This window comes from Lactuca virosa, chromosome 4 (assembly GCF_052849685.1).
Source record: "Lactuca virosa cultivar CGN04683 chromosome 4, Lactuca_virosa_CGN04683_v6, whole genome shotgun sequence".
Lineage (NCBI taxonomy): Eukaryota > Viridiplantae > Streptophyta > Magnoliopsida > Asterales > Asteraceae > Lactuca > Lactuca virosa.
Genome location: NC_136429.1, coordinates 50,476,084 through 50,497,807, shown reverse-complemented (window position 1 = coordinate 50,497,807; position 21,724 = coordinate 50,476,084). Strand labels below are relative to the sequence as shown.

The 21,724-nt window shown below is 35.7% G+C and overlaps 4 protein-coding genes across 4 annotated transcripts; 2 read left to right on the top strand and 2 right to left on the bottom strand.

Annotated features, from left to right (window-relative positions):
• The first annotated feature begins 3,765 nt into the window (after positions 1-3,765).
• Positions 3,766-5,412, top strand: LOC145104033 (proteasome subunit beta type-2-A-like). Its single transcript, XM_079041315.1, has 3 exons — positions 3,766-4,025; positions 4,717-4,840; positions 4,924-5,412. The coding sequence occupies exons 1-3, from the start codon at positions 3,868-3,870 to the stop codon at positions 5,236-5,238; spliced, it is 597 nt and encodes a 198-aa protein (XP_078897441.1). The 5' UTR covers positions 3,766-3,867; the 3' UTR covers positions 5,239-5,412.
• A 1,632-nt stretch (positions 5,413-7,044) lies between these two features.
• LOC145104032 (tobamovirus multiplication protein 3-like) lies at positions 7,045-9,494 on the top strand. The gene is made up of 10 exons (XM_079041314.1): positions 7,045-7,543; positions 7,810-7,900; positions 8,007-8,059; positions 8,146-8,238; positions 8,326-8,470; positions 8,554-8,599; positions 8,722-8,785; positions 8,871-8,924; positions 9,030-9,107; positions 9,195-9,494. Exons 1-10 carry the CDS (start codon positions 7,382-7,384, stop codon positions 9,285-9,287), a joined length of 879 nt encoding a protein of 292 aa, XP_078897440.1. The 5' UTR covers positions 7,045-7,381; the 3' UTR covers positions 9,288-9,494.
• Positions 9,495-11,240: 1,746 nt separating this feature from the next.
• On the bottom strand, positions 11,241-13,318 carry LOC145104419 (uncharacterized). Its single transcript, XM_079041666.1, has 3 exons — positions 13,141-13,318; positions 12,416-12,858; positions 11,241-12,332 (listed from the first exon to the last, which is right to left on the bottom strand). The coding sequence occupies exons 1-3, from the start codon at positions 13,316-13,318 to the stop codon at positions 11,241-11,243; spliced, it is 1,713 nt and encodes a 570-aa protein (XP_078897792.1).
• Positions 13,319-19,495: 6,177 nt separating this feature from the next.
• On the bottom strand, positions 19,496-20,437 carry LOC145104417 (uncharacterized). Its single transcript, XM_079041665.1, has one exon. The coding sequence runs from the start codon at positions 20,435-20,437 to the stop codon at positions 19,496-19,498; it is 942 nt and encodes a 313-aa protein (XP_078897791.1).
• Positions 20,438-21,724: the final 1,287 nt, after the last annotated feature.

Here is a 21,724-nt window from a genome sequence, read left to right as displayed (position 1 = left end):
AGTTGGATTATTATTGGTGTCCACAAAGGAAAGAGTTCTACTCACATTCTCCATCAACTTCCTAATTTCGCATTGAGGATTCAAAGGCTACAAAGGTTGTTATGTTTTTCTTCTTCCTTGGTTGTTGTTTTTCTTTCTAAACTTTGCAAGATAATCATTTATGGGTTATAAACTTGTTTTAAGATATTCATTTTAAAGTCTTTCATTTGCTAACTTTTTTAGTTTTGTGAAACTAATTTTGAATATAAACCCAACAAGTGAAACATAACATCAATTCATTGAATTAAAAACATAGCGTCAAGTAGTACATAAAACCGGAAATGAAGGGCTTTAGCCGGACATGGCCAAAGCATGAAATTCAAAGTCTAGAAATGAAAATTACAAGATTAATTCGACTTACAATTAGAATCAAATGATTTCCAAATGAACCCTAGCAAGAACTTATGGTAAAAATTGCGTCCAAGTTGTCTAGGGTGAGAGGGAGTCTAAAAGATCCTAAAAATCCCGTAATAAGTCATCAGAAAAAACTGACAAAATGCAGTTATCAGGATCCACACGTGTCGTATGGATTTACACTGAATCCACACACCCACGTGGAAAGGAAAGTAGGATGCCATAATCGGAAAGTCTTCTAAAGTAGAATGTTGAATTTATCCTATTTTGGATTTCACACACACACTGTGTGAATTTTATGCCTATTGTCACATATTTCATACATTTGGCTAGCCTCGATTTTTCCAACTTTTTCATTTCCGCTCCATTTGCTTCCACATTTTGTCCTGAGCTTTCTTAGTGTGACATCCCCATTTCCACGGCAAAAAAAAAGACCGATTTGTTTATGCTTTATTTTAAAAATCAGAGTATCCTTTTAAAGAAAAGTGTTGCGGAATTTGTTCCCAGAAAAACATGATAAACATATTATCAAAGCATTTCCGAAGAATTGTATTTTGTTTATATTAAAACTTTGGAATGTTATTGTCAGTATAGAAACATAAGCATAAACAGACCTTACATTCATTTACACTAATGATCCACATCTCTTTTAATCTCTTAGTGTAATGTAGTTTCGTATCGACACCTGTAATACAAATAAGTTGAGTGGGTCAGGTTGGGAAACCTGGTGAACACATAGGGTTCTCAACCCACAATAATATAATTATTATGTTTAATCATCAAACAATCAACCCAATTACCCATCCCCATTATCTTTTTTATTCTTAGAGATCTATCCTAAGAATCATCTGTCATTCACTTTTTCATTCCTAAGGAATAGGCACGAAGTCCATCGTTGCCTATGGCACAGCTGCCAATGTTATATATTAGGCACAACTGCCAATATTATCATTTAGACACAGCTGCCAGGATTATGACGTTTTCTATTAGGCGCAGTTGTCGATATTATCCTTTAGGCGCAACTCCCAGGATTATGACATTATCTATTAGGAGCAGTTGCCAATATTATCCTTTAGGCGCAGCTGCCAAGATTATGATGTTCTCTATTAGGCGCAACTGCCGATATTTAGAGTACATCTGGTAAACACGTAAATCAAAAACACCCACGGGTTATGGTGCAACTGCCAATATTCATCTATATCATATTTCATCCCTCATTATTTATCTACCCATGTTCTACCCAACATATTCGTAGATATAAAATACATATACAGTTTAAATCATTTAAAACATGTATAAATCATTCATCCAACATAGATATAAGGAACACAAATAATATGCACACATATCACGTAATTTATATTAAATACTTCATATCTATGTGTAAGATGAAAGTAACTATGCACTCACTTGTAGCGTGCTTTGATAGAATCTAACTAGAAACGGTCAGTGGTTCGTGATCGTCGGGCTCGGGACGCGGAACGCCTTCAGCAAACGACAGAGAGAGAAAAAAGAATTTGGTGTAAGGAAGCTTAGGGTCGAAATGGCTATTTATAGGCTGATTTTTGGCCTCTCACGTCGTGGGCCTCACATGCTCACGTCGTGAGCTCGATCCTGCTCACCTCGTAGACCCGCCATTTGCGTTTATAGCTCCGAAAGGTGTCCGGATGACTTCTCACGTCGTGAGAATGATATGCTCACGTCTTGACCTTCCAAGAGTCATCCCGTAGACTTCCTATGTGTTTTCTAGGCTCGATTAGTGTCTGTTTGACTCCTCACGTCGTGAGAATTAATGCTCACGTCGTGAGTCCAGTCAGATTAGGGTTTCTGACACGTGTCATGCTCTCAGACAACTGTATCTTCGGAAGGTCATAACTTTTGCATACGAGCTCCGTTTCTGACGTTCTTTATATCCAGGCGTAGGTGGAGACGTACTCTACAACTTTCTTTTATATCACTAAGGCTAATAGTAATTTATCATAAACTCACTTTTACGATTCCCGGTGTCGTGTCGGTTTTGTCGCGAAACTTCGACATGTCATAACTTCTTTGTTATAACTTGGATTTAAGCGTTATTTATATGTACGAAAACCTTGTCACATATACTAAAACTTAGTTAAGATTATTTATTCTAAATAATCCTCCATTAAAAAGTCATTTTTGACGCTTATCGTCTCTAAATTGACTATCCCGAATCTGCGGGCGTTACACTTAGCATCCCCAAAATGCATCTCAATCTTCAAATACACCTCAAATACACCATAAAATGTGAAAATAAAAGTGTTCCTTCGATATACTAGAAATATCTAAAAATATATAATAATGCATGATTTTAACTTCTAAATGCAATGTTAAAGATGAGATATTTATGCAAAATAGGTGCATGAACTGCACCTAACAGGGACCATCTAAATTGTTGATTTCATTGATTTAAGTCAAAGGACGAATATTAAATGTTAGAACAAAAGTCAATATTTTATGTTTGTAAGACACATTGTTTTAGCCATCTTTAAACACTTGAGAAAAGCCTTAATCCATCATATTAAACCTATGTTTGCTTCAATGTATCCTTATGTATAAAAACTATAACTTTGCTGCAATTTATCCTTTTGTTTGAACAATCATATAAATTTGTAGGAATATTCTTTGGGGATGTGGTTTGTATCACGTTTTAATTTTCAAAAACCGCAAAAAAAAAAAAACCGCATCGCACCGCATATGGTATATACAATTTTTTTAATTAATTTTTAATAGTATTATATATTAAAAATAAGATAAGTTTCATGGATGCGAGAAGGATAAAATGTAGATGACGAAAGTGTTGGTTTTTGTTATGACTTTGGAAAATGGTGAATTTTCACAATTTTAAGATATTTATCGTTAATTACTAGTGATTTTACGTTTTTAAGATATTAATTGTTTGTGATTTAAGTTAATTGTCTTATACCTTATTCTTTTTTTTTATTACAAGTAATATATATTTGAACTCTTAAAATCGTTTGAATTCTAAACTACGGTTTAAACCACACAAAATAACTACACAAAATCTATGCGGTTAATAACCGAAACTCAAAAAAAAACAAAACCGCACCGCAAAAATAACCGCCTAACCGCATCGCAAAACTAACCGCACCAAACGGTTTTTAAAATTGATTAACCGCATTTGCGGTTAACGGTGAAGTTTTGACCAATAATTGCACTGAACCGCACCGCGCTCACGTATATTCAAACAATTACCCATCGATACAATGAAAAAAAAAAATTGTATTTGGACCATTTGTGATGAGCCATTCTAAGATATGGGCCTGGGTCCGAGTACCCGAAGTCTGCCGGGTCATGAATTCCTCTCTTCTTCTCCAAGTCACTTCCCTTCGCCATATACTCCCCCCAATTCATCCATCTCATATTTTCCTATAATTTCTCAATTCAGAGAAAAGGGCAGAGAGGGATCGATCTACACACACAGAGACAAAGATGGAATGCGTTTTCGGGATGGTGGGGAAAGGTTTTGCCTTGGTGGTAGCAGATACATCGGCGGTTAACAGTATTCTAGTTCACAAATCGAACGAAGACAAGATCATGGTTCTTGATTCTCACAAGCTCATGGGCGCCAGTGGTGAAGCTGGTGATCGGTGAGATTTCTCTCTTTCTCGTTATTTTTCCGATTTGGTTGCAATGACTTTTGAGTTTTGAGTATAGGACGTTTTTAATTTTATAATCCATGGTATCCTAAGATCCAATTTGGAATACGGGTGGATGTGATTAAGACAGCTTGCGAAACACGGAACAAGATCTCACTGTAGGTTGACTAGAGTTTCAAATTAGAGTGAAATTAGGGTTTTTGAGAGATAAAATAATACTACTGCCCTTGTTTTTACAGCTTCCTGATTGAAATGGATATTGGAAATCTTGAGAAAAGGAAATGCTAGCTACATTAAATTGGTATTACAAATAGTTTGGAAATTATAGTAAATTTGCAAGAAAATCCATGTTAACTCTGGATGTGAAAACTAGTACTAATCTTGAAATTATCAAATTGTTATTACATGATAAAAGTTTTGAAGTAAATGTCACATGGATTATGATTACAATTTACAAATGAATCAAAAACTTTTAACAAATTGTGCAGTAAGTAAGAATGAAGAACCAGAAGGTTTTTTTTTTTTTTTTACCTGAATGTGATTCACAGGTTATGGTATTCAAGGCGAAATGAAAACTTGACAATCCCAGAAGAACAACATGATTTTTTTTCTTTCTAAAAGAACCAATGAACTGATTCATTGTATTAACATGAACAACTCTTTCTTCTCTTTTAATTGTTAGAGCTCAATTCACGGAGTATGTACAGAAAAATGTTTCTCTGTATCAATTCAGAAATGGGATTCCACTAACTACCAAGGCTGCTGCAAATTTCATGCGTGGTGAGCTTGCTACAGCTTTGAGAAAGGTAAAACATATGTTTTCATTGGAGTGTAAGGTTAAAATGGTCATTTAGTCTAATTCAGACAAACGGATACAACACTTTTGCAGAATCCTTATATGGTGAACATTGTGTTAGCGGGGTATGATAAAGAAACGGGCCCCTCTCTGTACTTCATTGACTACATTGCAACCCTACACAAAGTTGACAAGGCGGCGTTTGGTTACGGTTCATACTTTTCTTTAGCCATGATGGACCGCCACTACCACCCTGACATGACGGTTGATGAAGCCATCGCGTTAGCCGATCAGTGCATTGAGGAGATTCGGTCAAGGCTCGTTGTGGCCCCACAGAATTTTCTCATCAAAATTGTGGATGAAAATGGGGCCCGCGAACACTCGTGGCGTAGGACTACAAAGGATTAAAACAAACATGTTTGTTGCCAACTTTGAATTTGTGTTTTCGGGTTGTTTGTTTGTTTGTGTTCTTGGGGGAGATTTAGGGCGAAAAAAAATGGACAACTTTTGAAGGTTTTTATTTGTTATGTGATTGTTGAATTGTTATATGTTATGATGTTATGGGAAAAACTTTAGCTTTAATGAGTCTTGTTTTGATGTAGATTTGAGATTTGGATTGAAATGTGGAAGCCACTATTCCACTATGTTCAATTAGAAAGCTTGAATAGTTGTGAAGAAAAACAAGGGTATATACTACAGAGTCTTTTAGAGCTGTTAAAAGAAATACAAGGGGATGGGGTATTAGATTTAGTTTTGTTTAAAATGTTAATGTTTGATTCTTGGGATGTTTTGGCTAATATGGTTTTGTAGTCCTTAGTTTAGGGTTCCTTGAATATATGGGTGAAGAAGATAAATGCATATAAGTCATTTTACATCAACTTAAAGGCATAGTTGGGTTACACTTGTCGTGTCGGGTTGACACGGTTATAACCGAGTCATGTCCGTGTCAGGTTTTCCAACCCGTTTATTAAACGTGTCGTGTCCGTGTCAACTACCCTCAACCCGTTTAATATCCCAACCCGGCACGACCCGTTTGCCAGGTCTACTCATACCATCTCAATCTTCATTCATTTTGCATATAAGTCATTTTGCAAGAATAAATGCATATAAGCATTTCCTTCTACAAAACCATATTAGTCAAAACATCCCAAGTATTAAGGTCTATGAGAAGAAGGAAATGGTGAAGTTGACATTATCTTATGCATAAAGGTAGGATGGTTAAAATGGATGGCGGCCATATGAGTATTTTGCAACAATAAGATCTATTTGAAATTGATGAGAAATTTTACAGTGACAATTAGGCCAGATAAAAAATATAATAACAATTAGGTCAGATATACTATAGGGAAGCCATTGTTAATTGAATAAAAAATACGCAAGGATAATGAAGGTCTAAAAAATGAGGTTGTTGTGGTGGACATGTAGTAGAACATTATTGGATCGAATCTGAATACAATAATTAAAAGTACGTTTGCAGTGTAATCAATAACCGAAAAGTTGAAGAAATGAAGATTGAGATGGTATGAGGTATGAACATGTCCTAACTATGTCTTTAAGTTGTGCAAAATGACTTATATGCATTCATCTTCTTCATCCTTATATTCAAGGAACCTTAAACTAAGGACTACAAAACCATATTAGCCAAAACATCCAAAGAATCAACCTCATTTTCTAGACCTTCAATTATCATTGAGTATTTTTTATTCAATTGACATTCGCTTCCATATAGTATATCTGACCTAATTGTCACTGTAAAATTTCTCATCAATTTCAAATAGATCTTATTGTTGCAAAATACTCATGACCGCCATCCATTTTAACCAATCCACTTGTATGCATCAAATAATGTCAACTTCAACATTTCCTTCTATTGAATCTCTCTTTAGGACGTAAAACTTCACGACTTGCTCCATGTTACATACATATGTTCCTTTAACATTTCGTTTTTTAACATTTCGCTTGAAATTATATTAAAAATACTTTAAAAATACTCTATTTAATCGATGTTTATACATAGCCTTTTTCTTTACATACGGTCTTATCTAACGAAACATTCAAGTCAATCCTAATCTTAGAGTATCAAGCGTAATATCATCAAACATACTGAGACATCTTCTCTAAGATGAATAGAATTGATGTCTTTCGGAAACCTTGTACCTTGTAGTTTCCATATGCAATAATAACTTTTAAATCAAAAACCCTCAAAAGTCGTAGTAATGATTAGATCTACAAGTCTTGTAACAAAGATATATGGATTATCGCCCTCTTTTACGATCCAAATACGGATAAACCCGTCCCCGCCTATATTGGTGTCACAATCCGCACATCTCGATCCTTCTTTATCACGTCTGCCTGCCGTTTTCCAACTTCCAATTCCACCAATCCCCTTCCCTCTTTTTCCCTTTCCAGACAAACAAACAATCGTCTCCAAAATTCCTACTTCAAGTGGAACAACAAGTAAATTTGATCCGGGTTTGGAGCTTTTAGTTCTTATTCTCGAAGATCTCGCCGGCCGGCCGTTAATTCATCATCTGCAACCGGATTTCCAGCAATGGAAGGGGCCTCGATGGGCCCATCTGAAGCTTCGGTGGCGATGTACAACCTCAAAGATGCATACAGTTTCTGGGATGTATTAAACAATTCCCCTGTTTGGCAAGATCGAATTTTTCATGCTCTTGCTGCTCTCTATGGCATCGTTTCCATCGTCGCGCTGGTGAGTTTCCATTTACTTCGTTAAAACAGTAGGTTTTTGTACTGTACTGTCTCCCATCTTCTGTTTCTAGGGTTTCCACTTGAACCTAACGAGCTTTTCGCTGTATAATGAACAGTTGATTGGATATATTGTAATCATGTGCTTTTGTTACTCATATCGAAGATCATGAAACTACTATAAACTTTTCCATTTAGATTCATGACATGATTTCGTTTTTGCATCCTTGATTATAGTTAATGATCACGCATGATTTTCGATGGTTGTAGGTACAATTAATTAGGATCCAACAAAGAGTGCCAGAATATGGTTGGACTACTCAGAAGGTCTTTCATTTCCTCAATTTCTTGGTTAATGGGGGTCTGTATATTTTAGTTATCTTTTCAAAAATGAATTTAGAAACCTTCTTCTTCTTCTTCTTCAATTTGTACTGATTATTATATTAAATGTGTTACTATTATTGCAGCTAGATGTTTAACTTTTATTTTCCGTCATGATATCCAAGAGTTGACACCTGAGGTTAGAATTATTCTCAATTTATCACTTATATTATTATCTATATCTATAAATTTATCATCTTTTTCTTGAATATGTTCTTTTGTCAGATTTATCAACATATGTTACTTGATCTACCAAGTCTTGCGTTTTTCACCACCTATGCTCTCTTGATTTTGTTTTGGGCTGAAATTTACTACCAGGTTTAATTTCTATTCCTCTTTATTTATTCTAAAATCTAAATATTTATTTATTATTCATTTTATAATGATTTGAACCATCAAAAACAGGCAAGAACAGTCTCAACTGATGGACTTAGACCAGCTTTTTTTACAATCAATGGAATTGTTTATGCAATTCAGATTGCTTTATGGCTAATAATTTGGTGGAAGCCTATCAATACTTTGGTGATACTCTCCAAAGTTTTCTTTGCAGGTTTTTGTAAAATAAATCTTTAATTTTTTTATTGTTTGAAGTTCATATTTTTTTGGAAATGTGTCACACATTTGTTTTTGCAGGTGTCTCTTTGTTTGCAGCCTTCGCCTTTCTTCTTTATGGAGGAAGGTATTTATTATAATAAAGAATCTTTTCTAATCTCGATCTTTTTATGTACATAACTATTATGAATGGATATGGATTTTATTATTAATCATTATATTTTTTACTTTATGTATTATTTTGTGTAGGCTATTTTTAATGTTGAAGCGGTTTCCTGTGGAATCCAAAGGCCGTCGAAAGAAGTTACAAGAGGTGTGTTTTTGTATATTTAAAAAAAAATTTGGACAATTATATTTATATCTATGAATTTATTATTATTATTTATTTGTTTGTGAAGGTTGGCTACGTGACAACAATTTGCTTTACGTGCTTCCTTTTGAGATGTATCATGGTGAGAGAGGCCTTTCACGTTTTAATTTTTATAATTACAAAGTGCTGATTTTACTTATTATTATAATTTATAAAATTTTAATATTTTCTTTGATGGTGAGGCTAGATGTGTTTTAATGCGTTCAATGAATCCGCCAACCTAGATGTATTGGAACATCCTGTTTTGAGCTTCATCTTCTACTTGGTATGACCTTTTACCACAAGAAATAACAATGTATTTTCATTGATTTTTTTTGTTAATGTTTTTTTTTTTAATTATTAATCTTAACAGTTGGTGGAGATATTACCTTCGTCTTTAGTTCTGTTTATTTTGAGGAAGCTGCCTCCTAAAAGAGGGATCATACAATATCATGCTATTCGATGAGTCAGAATAGATTGAAGTCTTAAGATTTCAAAAGCCTTGTTTGGGTTTGTGGAATATGTACGTTGTAGTGAGTTGTAGTAGTGAAATATGTCGGCGTGAATTTGGGTTGATATATTATATCTGGTGGTTATATTTATATCTTTTTTTTTAATATTTTTTTGTGGATCCTACTTTTTCTAGTAAAAAAAAGAGAATGTTACTTGTTAATTGTTAAGAATGAGAAGTGTGTCTTGGAATGTTACATTATGGGTGTGAAATGTGATTGGGGCATTTGATGTATTGGGTCAAGTAAGTTTAAAGTTGTTCTGTAGGGACCTATTCGGATATAATAAAATAAAAGATTATGTGGTTGATAAAAAGTAAAAATAATAAAAAAAAGGAGTTTTTCATTCAACCTGTTAAGTATTAACATCAACAAAGATAAGATTAAAACAATAATAAATTTTTAATAACCTAAATTGTAGATGCTAGCCGGTCCACATGGAAAAAAATAATAATGTACTTGAATGAAAATCGCATTGCAAATGAGACACGCTTCTTATTCAGATCAAACGACCATGTAAAATTAAAGATATATGAGTAAATTACACGAATGTTTCCTTATGGTTTAGGGTAATTTGCGCGTTTGGTCATTAACTTATTTTTTTAACTCGGAAGGAGCCTACTGCTTGTTTTTGTTACGTGTTGGGTCCCTGTCTTACCTAAAAATGCTATTTTCATATTGATTTTTTAATTTGTTTAAATAAACACACCCTCAACCCCAACCCACCCCTTCACCTTACCTTAACTGACCCACCATTTTTCCTTAGAAAAAATTGCAAAAATGGTCCCTGTGTTTGGCAAAATTATGCGACTTTGGTCCAAAACGATACCTTGATGCACCACTGGTCCAAAATTGGATTTTTCCATTGTTTTTGGTCCCTCCCACTAACTTCCGTCCATATGCTCCGTTACCTGCAATATAGACGGGGGTATTTTCGTCTTTCCACTTACAGGGACCTTTTTTGCAACCTTATTCAAAATAAAAGCAGAGCTACATCACTCTTCCATCTTCAACTTCACGAGCTTCATACTCTTCCTACTCTGTGTTCACAATTTCTTAGAGATCAAAAATTAAAATGGTGATGTGTTTCTGTGGTAGGGACGCGGTGGTTCGCACCTCCTGGACATCAGCAAACCCTGGTCGGAGGTTTCTTTCCTGCCCTCAAAAGGTAAGTGTTCGATTTTGCTATTTTACCCTCATTTTGGAAAATCACCCTCATGTTTAAGGTTTATTTTTTTACGTGAAGGGTTCCAGATGCAGATTCTTAGGATGGATTGATCCTCCAATGTGTGCAAGATCTATGTTGATAATACCCGGATTATTGAGGAATATCAACAATGCAAACTATCAAGTGGCAAGATTGAAGATGTGTTTGTTTGCAAGTTGGTTACTATTTGTGGTGGTTTGGGTGCTTTTCATTTAGTAATAAGGAATTAGGGACCCCTTTAGTTGCATGTAATTTTGGGTGTTTTTTGTCTTATGAAATTGTAACAAGGGAATGTGGTAGTTTTTGGTATTTGATAATGTAATATCAATTTAGGGTTATTTTCGACAACTTCAGAAATTTGTACCCTTTTCAAGGATGTAATGACAATGTATTGCAGTTATCACCTAATGTTAATGTTTATTTGTTGTTTCAGAAAAAAGTTGTTATAACCATAAATGTGTTCCATAAACATGACAACAAAGTTGGTATAAACCATAAACATCATTCTTCAACAATGACAAAAGGTTGACATTAGTTTCATGACCAAAAGGGCTAAAAGACCAAAATAAAACCATTACAACAAACTACTTTTAAACCATTACATCCAAATGCACAAAAGTGGTGCTAAACCAAAAGATAAGTTTTTAAACAAAATACACTAATTCCTGCATTGACTGCTACCTCCATTCCCTCCTTGACTGCTTCATGCATTCCCTCCTTGACTGCTTCCTGCATTCCCACCTTGACCCTTGCATGTCCTTGAGTTATGACCCCTATTGTTGCATTTCCCACACCTGACACTAACAAACTTTCTGGTAAGTTTTTCAGGTTCACCTGCACCATGATTTTGCATTTGTTTATCATATTTTTCATCTGCACTTCTCTTTCTCTTGGTCTTAGGTCTCCCAGGTTGATTGTGATGTGGTGGTGGTGTTAATTGAAATGGACATGTACTTTTTGGACACATGGCTCTACCCTTTATAGGGTCCACAGTGTAAGAGTAAGCTTCATTCCATGTTTGAAGCCAATACACTTTGTTGACATAAGTGTAAAGCTCCCCAACTTTGTCTCCACTATCAGCCATTTCATGTATTGTAGCTATGGCATGTCTGCATGGAATCCCATTCAATTCCCACCTTCTACATGTACATGACATATTTGTCATGTCAACCACATGCTGGTCATGCCAAGGACCATAAACTTCATACTTTGCAGTCCCATTCCATCTAGCTCTATATTGGACTGAAGCTTCCCTATTTCTCTCAAGTAACTTTGATGCTGTTGGAGTGAGTGGACCTGGAGCTTTGGACATCACTTTCTTTACATTGCAGATCCTCTTCATAAGGTACTGCCTGATGTACTCAAGACAACTTATGATGGGCTTATTCCTACCATGAATAAGCTTACTGTTGAAAACCTCACACAAATTGTTGAGCAATATATCTGATCCTGCTCTGCTTGTATTAAACAAGAAAATTATATGAACTAAATCATATACAATGAGCACTAGTAAAGCTTCACCTAAGGTAGGGAATATAACCTGAAAAGTGGCTTCTGGCCCAATGGTGAGGGGGGGGGGGGGTTTCTTCAACCACTCAAAAGCATCCTTATCAAACTTGTTAAGTTCATTCATGTAGTGTTCAAATTCTGGTACTGTGGTTGCTATTGCACACTGCCATAAGTGATCTTTATACTCTTTTGTTTTCCATTTTTTCCTCATGTTCTCATAAATATGTCTTAGACAGAATCGATGCTCAGCCTGTGGGTATAGTTGTGCAATAACAGGTAAGAGTCCCTGTAAAGGATTATCCCACACAATCATTGCATCAATCATATACAAATAAACTATTAGTAATACAAAAAAGAAAAAAATAGTACCTTTTGTCTATCACTCATGAAAGTAAAGTTAGAATTTGAGTACAACTCTAAGTCATCTCCCAAGCATTCTAGAAACCATTTCCAGCTACTCATATTTTCAGTCTCAACAATGGCATATGCAAGTGGGTATATGCCATTGTTTGAATCCAATCCAACTGTTGTGAGTACTTGTCCTGGAAATGGTCCTTTCATAAAAGCACCATCTAGTCCCAGAATATCTCTTAAGCCTGCTTTAAACCCTTTCTTTAATGCCCCTAAGCAAATATACACCCTTTTAAACCGCCTTGTTTCTCTAGCACTGTTAGGCTCATTAACAACCTCAAGCTTCACAGTTATACCCACATTAGTTGTTTGTAGTTCCATAAGATAATCTCTTAACACCTCGTATTGCTTTGTGTAGTCACCACTCACTTGCTTTGTAGCTGTTGCTTTTGCCCTCTGTACTTTGTGTATGGACACACCAACTTGAAGCCTCTTCTAAACTTGGTCTTGAATGCTTCGAAGGGGTACTGTAGGGTTAGACTCGACCATGTCTAAGATTTCTGCAGATATATACTTCGTAGTGCAAGCCCTAAGTTTTCTAGTTTGAACACAAGTATGTTTGTCCAGTAAAGTTTTTACATACCAATAATCACTATCTTTTGACCTTGAAGTCTGCATTGACCAAGAACAATTTAATTTATTGCCCTTACCTACCCCACTTGCATTTACATTAGGTACATTACCTTTACACACAACCCTAAGCCTTGTTTTGTCGTTTTTCTTGAAGCCAAGATTCCTTCTTGTCTCAATGGCAAGTTTGTTGACTTTGTCCTTAATTTCCTTTTTACTTTTATACTTTTGACCCACTTGAAAAGTAACTGCATGGACTTCACCAAGAGAGCACTTCTTCTCCTTCACCATCTGTTTTAATATTGCTTTCCTTCTTTCATCATCAGTATCTTCACCTAATGAGTCTCATTCATCATTATCAATTACTTCAACATCTTCAACATCTTCTGTATCAACAACTTCATTTTTAGTCTCAACACCCTTTCCTCTGTCAACATATTCAACATCTAGATCAACATTCATATAGAAATCACTCATGTCCACCTCGATATCACTTACATAATTTTCTTCATCTTCAAGAAAGTCACTGTCTTCCTCACTCCCTTCACTACCCCCTTCACTACCTCCTTCACCAAGTCCTTCACAAACTCCCTCACTTTCAAATTGAACTTCACCTAGTCCTGTGCCAAGTTCTGCACCAACTCCCATACTCTGATCATTACCATCATTAAAAGTATATTGATCAAAGAAAGGATCAAAGTCTTCAAATTGAAATGGTTGGTCATCAAAGGTATCAAACTCTATTGTATTTACTTCTTGGTCACCAAGATTTGCACCTTGATCATGAACTTCTGTATCTTGATTACCAACAGGTGCACCTTGATCACTAATATTTGCACCTTCATTACCAATTTCAACATGTGCATCTTGATCACCAACAGTTGCAGTGTATTCCAAGTTGAAACACAATTTCTTACTACATGATTGACTCCCTTCAACTAACCTCAAACTCCTATTTGAATTGTATTCGGATATCTCATATCTTACCAAACACAATTCAAGATTTGGGACATCTTTCTGGTTTTGGTTTACTGGATGCAAATCAACCACTGCTGCATTTGATTTTGGTATGGGCACATCATCTGCTATTTCCTCAATTATGACCCTAGGTTTAACTCTTGGAGACATAAAGTATGTAAGTAACTTAGTTTCATTATGTTCAGTGTATACCTTGATGATCTTATGATGTTCAATGTACTGTGCAAGACTAAGTACATCAACATCATTCCCTAGAGCTCTAAGACCAAACTCCAAATCTCCATTTGGCAATTGATAGTGGTAGTAAATGACTGGTGGTACCTCATAACCAAGCTTCAGCATCACCTCGTCCAACTCATGCACAGAGAACTCATCCATGTCTACCAAGTCAACATGGTCTAATTTTCCTTCAATGTAGCTTATCCCTGGGAATTTTGTGAACCTCCCTCCATGATGGAGCTCAATAGTGAACATCGTGGGATATCCTTCTGTAAAAATCATGAACCAAACCAAAAAAACATTACTTTATATGGATTGTAAAAGATTTTTTTTTCAAAGAAATATGTAAGAAACAGAGTACGTTACCGTAAATTCGGATTGCATCAAAACACTGATTTCTTGGCCTGATTTCCCACATTTGGAGCATACTCGTGGATTCAAACTTACGATTGCAGTTGATGATCAAATGCAGGATTTCAATGAACGATTAGGGTTTTCGATCAACAAAGTGGGTTTAGTGGGTAGAGTGAAGGGTCATTAACTGTGTATATCATTCAATATGGCGGTAATCGATGATATAGAGGTGGAAAGACGAAAATACCCCCGTCTATATTGCAGGTAACGGAGCATATGGACGGAAGTTAGTGGGAGGGACCAAAAACAATGGAAAAATCCAATTTTGGACCAGTGGTGCATCAAGGTATCGTTTTGGACCAAAGTCGCATAATTTTGCCAAACACAGGGACCATTTTTGCAATTTTGTCTTTTCCTTATTTAAATAATAGTATTTTTAGGTAAGACAGGGACCAACGCGTAACAAAAACAAACAGTGGGGACCAAGCGTGTAACAAAAACAAACATTAGGGACCTTCTGAGTTAAAAAAATAAGTTAGAGATCAAACGCGCAAATTACCCCAAACCATAGGGACCATTCGTGCAATTTACTCAAGATATATTTGAAAGAATTTTAAAATACTCTAAACTGATTGAACACTATTATTAGTAATTTTTTAATAAGTTTGTTTATTATTTTCTTTTACTTACCAAAATAACATCCTAAAAAACTCTAAATATAAGCTAACTAAATATTTATGTGTAATGCATCTTGGACAAGAAAGATGGATTTGAACCATTGTGCCAAAAATAATCTTAAGCTGTATCGCAGGCCTCGGCCTTGGGCCCATTAGTACTAATCTAGTCCTTGTTCGTAATGGAGAGGTGAACAACAGGCCTTATTAAAGAATTTGGGCCAGGCCTTGGCCCATAACCGGTTAATAATGGTATGTACCTTTAATATAATAGCAAAATAAGTAATTGGTTATCGATTAATGACTAATATAGGGATATTGAGTAACTGGTTATTGATCAAGTTTTGTGTCTTTGAAAAATAATCAGTTTGTTTGGAATAGGTTATTCTTTACAAACAAAAGATATTTTAATAAAACAAAAAAAAAGAAAAAAAAAACATTGTTCCAGAATTTTAAAGTCAATTCCAAAATTCGATGAATAATTTTCGAATTTTGAGAGGATACTTCGTTTTTTACTATATATATCAAAATTTTAAAGAGACATAACCAACGAGAAGTAGATATGATAAGATAACTTAAAATTTGGCATTTGATTGAATCTCATACATAAACATTAATAAAATATTTGAATTTTTTTTTTGGTGAAAACGAGAAAAATAATATATTATATATATTTAATCAGTCCAAACTAACCGATTAGGGTCCAAAATCGAAATGACCCATTTAAAACAAGTGGTTATTTATACAAAGAGTTTAGGTCATTTTTGGTCATTAACTCTTGGTTTTGTGTTTATTTGGTCACTTAACTATTTTTAAGTTTTAAAAGGTCATTAAACTTTTGATTTTATGCTCATTTAGTCACTTAAGTTTTGGTTTGGTCACTTAATTTTTAGATTTGTGCTTATTTAGTCACCTAACTTTTAAAAGACTAAACTGCACAAATGGTCCCTGTGGTATGTCGAAAATTGCCACTTTGGTCCAAAAAGTTTTAGACTAGCACCAGAGGTCCAAAGTTTTCTTTTTGTTGCGAGTTTGGTCCAATTTGCTTTAAACTTTTTCATAATGACAAATTTGCCCTTACTTTTTCCTTTTTCAGTTTTTTATTTCATTAAATACTTTTCTGATTAAAAAAATAATTTTTTTATAACAGAAATATAAAATACTCTTTCTCTCTCTCTCTCTCTCTACACATCCCAAGAACACATACCACCATCATCTTCTTTAATCTCAAATCTTCAGGTCACACCCTTTCTTACCCGCATCTTCATATTCTCTCTACAAACTTAATGAAACTAATTTCTCTCAGGATCTTCTCCTTTCTCTCTGTTTTGAGTTGGGTAAAAAAAACCAAATCGGGTTCATCCAGAAACGTAGGGAGAAAAGTCCATATCTTCGATTTCCATGAAAAATAGCTGGAAACAGACGAGCAAACCTATTTGCTAAATTTGTTCACCTGATGCTCTGATGTGTGCCTCCACTCTCAAAGAGAAGTGATTTGAAGAGAAAAAATCAACCCTGATCTGAAGAGTCATAGAAGTGATTCTCAGAAGATTCCCACAGAAATACATAGAGAGAAAGAGATTGTACTCTTCGTTTTTACCTGATTAGGTTTGTTTTGGTGTTGTATCGTATCTTCAATTTGGGGATTCCTGAGGAGCCAATGCTCTTCAGTTGGTTATTGGTATTTGGGTACCAACAACAGGAGAACGGAGGAGGGAATGGAGGCGGTAGAGATGTGAATAGGTTGGGGGAAGGAGAAGAACGAAGCAACAAAGGCTCTTGTTGACTGTTGCAGTTAAGGGGATGCTCCAACGGCCTCTTGACTGTTCCTATTCTGATATGGAAGAAAACGCAAAGGGAAAGAGTAAGGCAGATCGAAGATAGAACAACAATAGGTGGGGGCATTTGGGTTGCTATGAAGCCGACGATAAGCACAAGGAAAACGGGAGGGGGTTGTTGCCCTCTTGACAGCCGAAAAACCCCACCTCCGATGGAGGTTTTCTCGATTAAAACAGAAGAAGAAGAAGGGAGGCAGTAACAACAAGTATGGGGGTGTTTGCGTTGCTTTTCATCGAGAAAGAAGAAGAAAACATGGTTGGAACAGAGGGTAGCAACCTCCTTTTTGTGCTTGGGTTTTCCAGAGAGAGAGAGAGAGAGAGAGAGAGAGAGAGAGAGAGAGAGAGAGAGAGAGAGAGATTTATTTTTTTTAATTCTGAAAATCAGAAAAATAGATAAGAGAGAGAGATTTATTTTATTTTTATTTTTGTTTTTTATTTTTTTAAATCTTAAAATAAAAAAAATAAGAAAAAAAGAAAATCATATTAACAAGGGCAAATTCGTCATTTTGAAAAAAAATCAAAACAGATTTGACCAAACAAGCAACAAAATGAAAACTTTGGACCTCTGGTGCTAGTCCAAACCTTTTTGGACCAAAGTGACAATTTTGAACAAACCACCGGGACCATTTGTGCAGTTTAGTCCTTTTAAAATTATGCTAATTTAGTCACTAAACTTTTAAATTTTTTTAAAAGTTTAGTGACTAAATGAGCATAATTTTAAAAGTTAGGTGACTAAATGTGACCAAATCAAAAGTTAATTGACTAAATGAGCACAAAGCCAAAAGTTTGATGACCTTTTAAAACTTAAAAAGAGTTAAAGTGACCAAATGAACACAAAACCAAAGTTAAGTGACCAAAAATGACCTAAACCCTTATAAAAATACAAAAAAAAACTTTAGTTACTTTTTTTTTAACAATCTTCTCCATAAAGGTTAGTTTATTTAATATTTATATTTGTAGGCGATAAAAGTTGTCATTAGAGCGTATGTTCTACAAGATTAAAATCACTTATAAGTTTTATGTTGATGACAATTGTCGTTGTTTTGGCTTTTTGGGTCCTACTCCTTTTGCAATTTCATCAATACTCACTACGAATGAGTACCGATCTATTGAGCTAATAGAGATAGAGTGGGCTACAAGCATTAACCTTATCTGCCAAACCAGAACTTCATATCAATGTTCACTTTATAATATACATTGAACGTAAATCTTATCTTTAATTTAGAGTCCATTGTTGAATCGATGAACACACCATAGACAACACATTAATAAGAAACTTCCTTGGCCATTCATTTATTCATGCCCATGTTGTTTGACCCCTACCTTTGTTCTAGTAGTGGATTTCGGGATATCAATTGTACTAATAATGCTACAAAGTATTTGAATTTTGATGTGATGAAATTTTATATATTTCACTAATTGTATAGTTCAATACATATCGATTGAAGACAAACGGGCAACAAGCTGTGCCGCTAGCCCTTTCTGGATAGCAAAACCAATTCTTTTGAAAACCACATTTGTGGATCTAGGAGATATGACATTAGAATGCATGACCCATTGGACTCTATTGAGGAGCTCCACCGCCTCTGGTGCGAGAAAACCAAATGTATCGAATGCAAAAGGAACAAACACATGTTGATTTGCTATACATGCATTCTCGTGCTTTACCACTTTGCACGCAGCGGCTTTCAAAGCGGTATGCCCAGCTGTGAAACCCCCGCTCCCCAAACCAACGAGAGGAGAGACCCCAGTAAGATCCACGCACGCATGCTTCCCTCCTATCCATCCAAAGACCAAAATGTCAGCCGGTCTAAGTATGGACCTTCCATCCTGTGGGTCCGTCAAAAAGTTCACTGGCGCTTCTTTCTTCACAGAAATACCAGCACGCCGACAAGCATCAAAGAGAACATCCCAAACCACATCATGTCTATACTTGAAACCAGGGATCTCTCTACAATGAACCGCGTGTTCCCCAAAGGTATCCAAACATGCCTTGCGACAAAATGGACATATCTCGTCAATTGAGAATATGAGAATCATGAGGCGGTAACGAAGGATAGTTCGGTACTCCACATGAGATATATGTTGGCCAAGACCATCAATAGGGATAGTTAGCAGAAAATCCTAAGCATGAGGCGCCCGCAGACACTCAAAGACTGCTTTCTGTCTGACAGTCATGTCAAAGTCGACTTCCATATCTTGGACGATTTTGCTAAAAAGGGCACACGCCAAAGCTTTTTGGGATTTAGGGGGGGCAGTGTCCTTATTAGTGAAACCGCTACAGTCAAATCTCGGAATCGTATTGCGAAGACGAGTCATAACACATAGGTAATCCGAGTCCATACCACATACGCCACTGTCACGTAAGATGTGGTCTTGTAATGCCCAAGATTGGGCCCTCGAGGCTACAAATGCGTAGGAGGAAACCTTGTAGGCGAGTACAAACCCAAACCACCGAAACGAATAGGTAAGGAAGCCAAGCGCCACTGAATGTCTCCAAAGAAGGGGCCTCCACATACCACCATATCCTCGATAGACCTGCGCAATCCTTTGTCAAAGAATAATGCTGCCTCTTCTATGTGTATCGGTTGGCATGTCCTTAAACCAAAGAAAAGTTTTGCAATGCCCATACATGATTGAAGCAAAAGGAGCTCACTCTGCGGGTCACATAGTTGTGGAAGAAGGCCCATCAAATCAACAGCATTGACCGCTCTCTTCATGGCCAGCCCACTAATAAACCCTGCGTCTCTGCTAACAGCCCCCCCAAGGAGTTTCACCCCCAAAGAAGGTCTCCCTATATCCGTTGGGAATAAATCGGCACGAAGCTTCCTACCATCACAGGAGGGCCAAAAAATCTCCATTTTCTTGATGTTCAACTCCAGACCCAAACCTGGACCATGCAACCGAATTATGTTCAACACTCTAGCCACCTCCTCTGAATCCCCAATGACAGTCCCATCATCTAGATACCAAGCATGGAGAAGGAGCTTACAATTGTCTCTAATCTTGTGCACAAGCGGGTGCAAAACGAGGGCAAGAGGGCCCAAGGGGTCACCTTGCTGCACCCCAGTGGCAGACCATATATGTTGGGCTCCGATATAAAGTCTCGCTGCTTGCCCGTACAAGAAATTCACCCACAAAGAAATGGAAGGGCACATCTTCTTAACCTCGTGGAGCAATGCTGATCGATCCACCAGGTTAAAGGCATTCGAAAAATCCACAGTCAGCATTACAAGAGACCCATCAGCATGGTGTTCACTCAACACCCTATTGGCACAGTGTAACACAGCCTCAGCACCGCCAGATACACCAACCCCGAACTGAAAATCATTAAGGTACTTGACCATTTCTTTACCCACAACTTTCATGGCAACCTTGGAAACCAGACGTCTCCATATAGTGCCTACAAAATGTTTGTTTTTTTTATAGTCTTTAATATAATAATTAACAAGACACCTAAATAAAATAGTCGATAACAAAAGTGAGATAAACTCGAGATCATGTGCCAATTAGCCAATACATATAAACTGCGAAATATTACCTTACCATAATGTTCCAACGCCAATAAAAAGTATACGTGTAAGGTCTTGAATGATATTATATATCATTTAGTGAAAAAATGGTTTATATTTTTTTCTAGTCGTACACCCTGGTAAATATTTTAAAGAGTAAATTATACGAATGGTCCCTATGGTTTAGGGTAATTTGTGCGTTTGGTCCCTAACTTATTTTTTTAACTTGGAAGGTCTTTACTGTTTGTTTTTGTTACGCGCTTGGTCTCTGTCTTACCTAAAAAAACTATTTTGCTCTTGATTTTTTAATTTATTTAAATAAACATACCCCCAACCACACCCCTCACCTTACCTTACATACCCCATCATTTTTTCCTATTTTAATAATAGTTTTTTTAGGTAAGATAGAGACCAAGCGTGTAACAAAAACAAACAGTAGGGATCAAACGCGTAACAAAAACAAATAGTAGGGACTTTCCGAGTTAAAAAAAGAAGTTAGAGACCAAACGTGCAAATTACTCCAAATCATAGGGACCATTCGTGTAATTTAACTCTATTTTAAAAGTGTAACTTTCGTTTTTCTTACTTCGCAACTGAAAATTATAGAAGAAAAATACTCATTTTGTGATTGGAATTCGATGAGAATTAATATAAATAAATAACATTAAAGGATAGGGTTTAGGTCATTTTTGGTCACTTAACTTTTGGTTTTGTGCTCATTTGGTCACTTAACTATTTTTAAGTTTTAAAAGGTCATCAAACTTTTGACTTTATGCTAATTTAGTCATTTAACTTTTGGTTTGGTCACATTTAGTCACTTAACTTTTAGGTTTGTGCTCATTTGGTCACCTAACTTTTAAAATTTTGCTCATTTAATCACCAAACTTTTAAAAAAATTTAAAAGTTTAGTTACTAAATGAGCATAATTTTAAACTTTTAAAAAAATTTAAAAGTTTAGTTACTAAATGAGCACAATTTTAAAAGTTAGGTGACTAAATGTGACCAAACCAAAAGTTAAGTAACTAAATGAGCACAAAGGCAAAAGTTTGATGACCTTTTAAAACTTAAAAAGAGTTAAGTGACCAAATGAAAACAAAACCAAAAGTTAAGTGACCAAAAATG